Source organism: Orbicella faveolata, unplaced genomic scaffold, assembly GCF_042242905.1.
Source record: "Orbicella faveolata isolate gen_17 unplaced genomic scaffold, um_ofav_v1 contig_48, whole genome shotgun sequence".
In the NCBI taxonomy this organism is placed as follows: domain Eukaryota; kingdom Metazoa; phylum Cnidaria; class Anthozoa; order Scleractinia; family Merulinidae; genus Orbicella; species Orbicella faveolata.
The window spans coordinates 1,091,886-1,099,752 of record NW_028301578.1 but is presented as its reverse complement, the minus strand read 5'-3'; the positions used below and the strand labels follow the sequence as shown (position 1 = coordinate 1,099,752).

Genomic DNA, 7,867 nt, shown 5'->3' with positions numbered 1-7,867 from the left:
GGTGGAAAAAAAGAAAAAAAAAACCAGTAAAAAACTGCTTGATAACGCGGCGCCGGCATTAATTTAAGGACGTTCGCGTGAAAATTTTACAACATTAATTATTTTCCTGAGACTTTTACCACTGTAAGATGATGAATTTTTTTATGTCAGAAATATAAAAAAAATGGGGGGTCACCGACTTTGTTTTGGAGAGAACAGGCCCGGAAGAACACCCTAAATCTGAAAAAATAGGGCTTCGTTAGCGAAGTGTGGCCAAAGTGTCTTTAAGCCCAAAAATATTGCTTGCAATTGGATCTTTGAAGTGAAATGTTCCCTGCCAAATATTGTTTAAGTGGACCAATTAAGTGAATTTAGGCAACTGGTGAGGTTTCTTAAAGAACAGGTTTGCATTTAGCGACCATAGTTCCAAGCGTCTTGTAGCCGCAAGATGGCAGGATTCGATGTCCCGTGGACAGAAATCTTGAATTTTTTTCTAACCTCGCACATTGATTTTTTGGACAATGTGGAGATAATCGTAAATAAAATCTGTTTCTTGAAAGAAATAGATTTTCGGGGGCACCGAACGTCCAAGATCGTTAAATCCAGGCAAAGCTATAGCAATGGCCACCTGCATTATCATTGTTCGTTTTATCAATTAGCGCGCGCTCTCATGCATGACGTGGCGTGTGAATTTGCGTGCGCAGTAAGGATGCGTAGAAACAAGTAGCGTAAAAGTCCTTAATAGACCTTTTTCGTTTGGGCCGTTCGTTGTCCCATTACAGACCACGTGATATTCTCTAGAGAATTGTTCTTTTATCCACCTAAGAATTATTTATTCATATGCATATGACTATTTGAAAATTTGAAAGGAAGAATTCTCAGTAGAATCATCACATGGTCTGAAATGGGGCAACAAACCGCCCAGTCGAAAAAGCTCTATTCTCCTGAAATAAAACTGCACATAGATTTTTTTTCAAACTTTGTCCAATCAATATTTATCATATGAGAACTTAAATTATCATAATATATAGATTTAGGCCAGCCTACAAGCGTAGCTCCTGAGCCGGGTTGTTCAGAGCCAAATAACCCAGGAAAAGGTAAAATTTCGATTTGAGTTTTGTAACTTTGCGTTGAGGTTTTCTGTATATTGTTTGGCCTTCTGTTTTGAGTTTTAATAATCACAATACACACAAAACAAAGCAGCAAAAAACATTTGCATAGAAGAAAAAGTTATTATTTGGTTAACTTTTAATCTTGGGTTTGTACCCTAAACCGTGAATTTGTACCCTAACACACTGTAGACGTCTTTGACTTAGGCACAAGAGTTTTAAATACGTCTTTCCTTGAGGACGAATTTTTTTTATTGAGCTCTTCATTCCGTGGATCCCCGAACTCAAACTTCCTTTGCCTTGTCCCTATACCCGGTAGGATCTTGAAAATAGTACCGGCCAGAGAGGCAGCTTGTGTATGAGGTAATTGGACTTAAGTCCATGCACAGTTATCTTTGTAGAATAGTTTGATACGTTGTTTTTTAGCTTTATACTACACTAGAGGGTCGTGAAGGGGGGTACCAAATCCCAGTTCCCAGCCCAAATTTTTGCCAAATCCCGGTTCCTAGCTTAAATTTGGTCTAAATCTCAGTTACCAAATCTAAAATCCTATTCCCAGTAATTGTTTGCAAACTAATGTGAATAATTAATTAAAAGCGTGGACTGACGTCGTTTGGATTCACATACCTTCACCTGGACTGAAGAAAATCTCTCATTCTTCTGGTGAGCAGTCTTTGTCTTCCAACCCTTGTTGGAATAACCATATTCAAACCACTTCAAGTTGTATCATCTGTACAATCCTCGTCACACTCGCTGTCTCCACTTGCGCTGCTGTTATACTCGTCACGTTAATCAGTGCAGGTGAGAACCTCCGTAGGCTGTTCGTCAGACTGACCATCTGGACGTTCTGCACTTTCCCCTGGCACTGAGCTTTGCGCATGAGGAAGTACAAACTGCAAATCTAATGGATGAAGCAATGTCTGTGTTTCATACAAATTCAGAGGCAGTGTCCCAGCTCTTTCCATGGTGTTGTCTTGTCGTACGCTTCGCTGGCTTACACACTTACGTATCGTTTTGACCACACTCTCATCTCTGCTTCACCATATCTGGGCAACTCGCTCCCCACTTTTCCTCCTGGTCTTTGTTGGCGTTTTGGGTGTTTTACCCAAGTCATTGTCTGTGTTGCTCGTGCAGGTAGCAGTGTCACAACAAGTTGCAGCCGCTGAGCCTGAGGTTGAAGACGATGAACTCTCAAACACGTTGTTTACTGTTCCTTTTTGAAAGGTGGCACTCGCTGAATCTCTCGGGTGAACAAGGCGCGTGATTCACTCTGACTCTCTACGCATTTCGATCTGATCATTAGTTCGCACTACAAAAGGCGCTTTTTTTAGGGTTACCTGGTTCAATGTGGTCCACACAAAACATTTCTAGTACATGGTCCGCAAACCCCCTCTTCGCAGCAGAATCCTCAACTCCACAGTTTTCCATAATTATCTTTTGTAATTCTCTCGGGCTGCAGCTTAAGTTTAACGAAAGTTGACAATTTTCCGTGTGTATTGCAGCATTTTTTGCGATAATATATTTGATTTCGATGATCATAGTCCGCGACTTGGACACGATTTTTATCTTTCCCGCCACGTGCAAACATGCGCATATCATTCCATCCACAACAAACCGTTGACCAGGAAAACTGACAAAACTTAACAATAAAACCGTGTGGAGCCTGGTTGCCAGAACGCGGAAACGAAAACTGTAATGATTCGATGTGTCTATTGAGGTCTAATGATGCAGAATTTCAATCCTTTATTCAAAAGGATAGACTCAATTAAGCAGTGGTGTCAAAAATTAGGGTCAGAGAGCACTGAAAATAATAATCCCTTTCCCATTTTCGAAATTGTTTATCCCATTCCCAGCGGTTGAATCCCAGTCCCAGTGCAGTAAATCCCATTTTCCCAGCCCAAAAAAGGGCAAATCCCAGTTCCCATTTTACACCTTCACGACCCTCTACACTAGAATCACTCTACAGTTAAATATTTTCAGTTTCCTGTGATCTGGTCGCTCTAGGTCCTCTAGCCGGTAGGATCTTGAAAATACTACTGGCCATAGGGACAGCTTGTTTGTCGCTGTCGTCCACGGAAGAGAAGCCGTCATCAGACGTCGCAAACCTGGCCAAAACTTTACCTCTTCAGCAGAAATAGTATACAGTACAATTTAGTGACACTGTACAATACCGCATCAGTATTTAATGACTAATCCACTTAAACAAGCCCTGGTAATTGCAAGGGGAAAAATAAATGCTAGGACAAGGTCATAATTTTTTTTAAATAGTGCACTGACCTTTTGAACCAAACTCTTTGTCTAATATCCAAATAATAAATTTACTTATAGTGTCTGTCACATATTCAGAATTCACCCTGTATACTTCATCGTACCTGGACACAAATATTTCTTTATCGGAAGACAAAGAATCTTGTAAACTACTTGAAGAATCCATCTTTCAATGTCGAAGCATGGCTTTGATGTGATCACTACCACAGGGGAATTTTCTGCTTATTTCGCGCCAATTTCATCATGTGTCATTTACATTTTCTTAGACTAGTTACTGAGGGTGGAAATTATTAACTATGCTAGCCACTTCATAAGGACCCCTGTGACCTATGTAATGAAACTGCAGTTCTATTTGTTCCATTTATATATAATTATTTTGTGCTCTAACTAAAAAAAAATTAATCGGGTTCAGTTAAGTTGCTGTTTAACATTTTTTTTTTTGTTTGTGGGGCGGGGAGGGGGGGGGGGGGAAGAAGGGTGGCGAAACAGGGGGTCAGAACCTCCTGTTTCTCGTACCCTGTTCTCCCGCTTCCCGTACCTTTATCTCCCGACTCCCGCCCTCGTCCGTTTTGGTCCCGTCCCCTGTAAATAAGGAGACTCAAAACACGTACTTGTCATTTAGTTGCGCAATCCTTTGGCGTTTCTTTTCCTTTGTTTTCAGCCTTGTTTCTCTTACTCACGTCTTTTGACAACCATTTCATCACCTATGATGTAATCACGGTAAAAGAGTTTCAAGTTTTATCGGAAGTAGGCCTCAGTTTTTCAGCCCAAGGGCGAATTTTCATTTTTCCTTCTGTCAAAAAATAAGCCAAATTGAAGTCAAAAAACATTTTGGGTTCTTGTTTTTGAAAGTATTTTAATGCTTAATAAATGATTCCTGCCTTCTTACAACTCCCACTTCCCGCCCTTTCCTCTCCTGCCCCGTATTCTCCTTGTCTCCCACCCTCCTGTCCCCCCCCCCCTCACAATTGTACTCATGTGTGCACAGATATGCAAACTATTCAATCTGATTAATTCCAGAGTAAATGGGATTACAATTTGTTATTTAGAAAGCGTCATTTTAGAAGTGACTTATCCTTTGCGTGATAATTTAATATACAGGAGGGAAATAGACTAGAAATGTTCCAATGAGAGTGGCTTTGTGAGTATGTCAGTTCAGTGTACTTTAGGCAGTACGTTTCGGTTAAATAAAGGATTTCCTGAAACCTATTTTGTTTAAAGGTATTCACGATTCACAAAAAAAGACACTAGAAGGAAATTTTCGTGACTTTTATTTCTGTTTATTCCATGAACAGGTAGTCTTACAATGCTAAGGAACAGTATCCAACTCTTAAAGTTTAACAATTCTCCTGAAATGATTCCTCTATCCTTACACAGAGTATTAAAGGCAAAAATATGTTTCATTAAATATTGATTTCTACAACTTGTGCCCACTGGACATATAAGAACTGCGTCCCACTGCCTAACACTTTGTTTCACTTGGCGTGAATGCAAAATTAATTTTATTAGGGCATTGAAATCAAGTGTCTGATAAACTTCATATAAGTGTGACTCCTCGATATTCTAGCCTGCTTTATGACTTAAGGAATGAGAGGAATGTATCAAACTATTCTGCAAATAGAACTTTGCATGGACTTAAGTCCAGTTACCTTAAATACAAGCTGTCCCTCTGGCCGGTAGTGTTTTCAAGATCCTACCGGCTAGAGGGACAAGATCATAGAAAACTGAAAATATTTAACTGTAGAGTGATTCTAGTGTAGTATAAAACTAAAGAATAATGTATCAAATTATTCTACAAATAAAACTGTGCATGGACTTGAGTCCAATTACCTCATACACGAGCTGTCCCTCTGGCTGGTAGTATTTCCAAGATCTTACCAGCCAGAGGGGCAAGATCACAGAAAACTGAAAATACTTAACTGTAGAGTTAATCTAGTGTAGTATAAAACTAAAGAGCAATGTATCAAATTATTCTACAAATAACAATTTGCATGGACTTGAGTCTCCGATCCGAACGGGGTCACCACCTTATCGTGGTGGAGCGGTTTGTGTGTCTCAATGACCCCTAGAGCTATGTCGGCTGGAGTCTTGTACTCCTGGTAGGGCCACCCATGCCGAACAGGTCGAAGGGTAGAGACCAGACAAAGAGTGACCCCCTGGTCCTCCAGGTTGGGGGTTGGGCGTAGGGTTAACAACCCCACCCCATAAAAAAAACAATTTGTTACAGAAACTGGAAACGCGGACAATGATACAACACTAGCTGGGGGTGTCACTGCCGGGGCTGCAATGACGCTCTTAGGTCAAAGCCAGCGGGAAGCCCAAAGGCCGATGGGCCCCATGGTAGCCCCCAAGCGACAGACGACTATCGGTTGCTGGAATGTGAGGACCATGGCAGAAGCAACACGGGCAGGGCAGGTAGCCAAGGAGATGTCGGACTATGGAATTGAAGTGCTAGGGATAAGTGAGGCCAGATGGAAAGGGATGGGATCAGTAACACTACAGAGTGGTGAGACAGTGGTATACTCAGGAGATGACGAGGTGCACCAGGGAGGAGTAGCCATCATGATGAGTGCGAGAGCAAAGAGAGCCTTGATGGAATGGACGCCGATTAGCAAAAGAATCATCACAACACGATTCTACTCAAAATACAAAAAGCTGACAGTGATACAAGCATATGCACCAACAAATGATGCGGTGGACGAGGAAAAAGACGAATTTTACAATCAGCTGCAAAACACTGTTTCAATCTGAAACAGACATGACATGATTGTGGTGATGGCGATATGAATGCCAAAGTGGGAAACAACAACACTAACAGGGAGGAGGTTATGGGGAAGTTTGGCATTGGAGTCATGAATGACAATGGGGAGAGGTTATGCGACTTTGGTAGTGCAAACGGATTAGTCATCACTGGAACGATATTCCCACACAAAGAGATCCGTAAGTTGACCTGGAGGTCACCAGATGGGAGGACGCTAAACCAGATTGACCATGTCCTAGTAAATGGACGCATGAGAACATCAATCCTTGACACCAGAGTTATGAGAGGAGCAGACGTATACAATGACCACTACCTTGTGAGAACCAGAATAAGATTGAAGTTGGCAAGGATTGAGGGGAAAAAGATAGCAAGGGAAAGGTTTGACGTATGCAAGTTGCAAAGTGAAGAGATTAGGAGGAGGTATAACATTAAGGTGAGGAACAGGTTCGAAGCCCTAGGAGATATAGAGGATCCGGAGGAAGAACACGATCTGATTTTAGCAACGTATAGGGAGGCTGCAAAGAAAGTTATCGGGAGGTCTAAAAAGCAGAGCAAACCGTGGATAGGTGACAAAACGTGGGAAAAGATCAAGGAGAGGAAAGTGGCAAAATTGAAAATGGAGGGTGCTAGATCGGAACGACTAAAACAGAGAAGGAGAGAGGAATATGATGCGAAGGACAAGGAAGTGAAAAGGAGTGCTAAGGAGGATAAGAGGAATTGGATAGAGAAGAGGGCTGCAGCAGCAGAAAAGGCCGCTGAGAATGGTAGAAATAAGGAACTATACAGCATAACCAAAACAATAGTCGGGGAACGGAGGAGACAAGAAGTAGGCGTGAAAGACAAACAGGGAGTGCTTAAGACAGAAATGCAAGAGAGGCTGCAGAGATGGGTAGAGCACTTTAGTGAAATATTAAACAGAGATGATCCAGTGAATCCTGTGGAAGAGGATGAAATAGAAGAACCGGAAGAGATCGGGGAAATAGATTTAGGAAGATGGCGATTACAAGAGGTTAAGGACGCACTAAAGGGGACAAAGCCAGGGAAAGTGCCTGGAGTAGATCAAGTGGGCCCAGAGCTATTGAGAGGGGACATGGAAGACACTGTACATAGGTTGACTAGATGCTATAACCGGCTTTGGGAGACTGAGAGGTGGCCGGAAATGTGGAACAAGGGACTGATTGTCAAGATATTTAAGAAAGGTGATTTGCGGGATTGTAACAACTGGAGAGGAGTGAGTTTACTGCCCGTAATTAGTAAGATATCCTGTAGGATGCTGTTAGGGAGGATCAAGAGAGGTGTAGACAAGAAGCTCCGAAAGGAGCAGGCTGGGTTTAGATCAAAGAGAAGTACAACTGAACAGATCTTTATACTAAGAAACATCTTGGAGCAAACAAATGGCTGGAGGGCGGGTCTGTATGTGCACTTTGTGGATTTTGAAAAAGCGTTTGATTCGGTAAACAGAAAAAGCCTATGGAACATCATGAAAAGCTATGGGATAGCAAATAAGATGGTGAGAGTGATCTCAGGCATATACCAGGGCTTTGAGTGTGCAGTTGTTGATGGAAGTGAGACATCGGAATGGTTTAAGATCAAGTCTGGAGTAAGGCAGGGGTGTGTGAGGCAACAGCAGACAAGAGAAGAGGAATACGGTGGAATTTCACAACGGTGCTGGAGGATCTTGACTTTGCGGACGATGTTGCACTACTGTCATCCAAGATTAGCGACCTGCAGGAAAAGACTGGGAGACTAG

The 7,867-nt window shown here is 42.0% G+C and overlaps 2 protein-coding genes across 2 annotated transcripts; both read left to right on the top strand.

Moving 5' to 3' along the window:
* The first annotated feature begins 5,642 nt into the window (after nt 1–5,642).
* LOC149095865 (protein CFDP2-like) lies at nt 5,643–6,107 on the top strand. Its single transcript, XM_089281461.1, has one exon. The coding sequence runs from the start codon at nt 5,643–5,645 to the stop codon at nt 6,105–6,107; it is 465 nt and encodes a 154-aa protein (XP_089137587.1).
* Nucleotides 6,108–6,139: 32 nt separating this feature from the next.
* Nucleotides 6,140–7,867, top strand: LOC149095864 (uncharacterized). The gene has a single exon (XM_089281460.1). It carries the CDS (start codon nt 6,140–6,142, stop codon nt 7,865–7,867), a length of 1,728 nt encoding a protein of 575 aa, XP_089137586.1.

What these genes read in the sequence shown, in the direction of transcription:
- LOC149095865 (XM_089281461.1), top strand. Translation starts at nt 5,643, where the DNA reads ATGACGCTCTTAGGTCAAAGCCAGCGGGAAGCCCAAAGGCCGATGGGC.
- LOC149095864 (XM_089281460.1), top strand. Translation starts at nt 6,140, where the DNA reads ATGAATGCCAAAGTGGGAAACAACAACACTAACAGGGAGGAGGTTATG.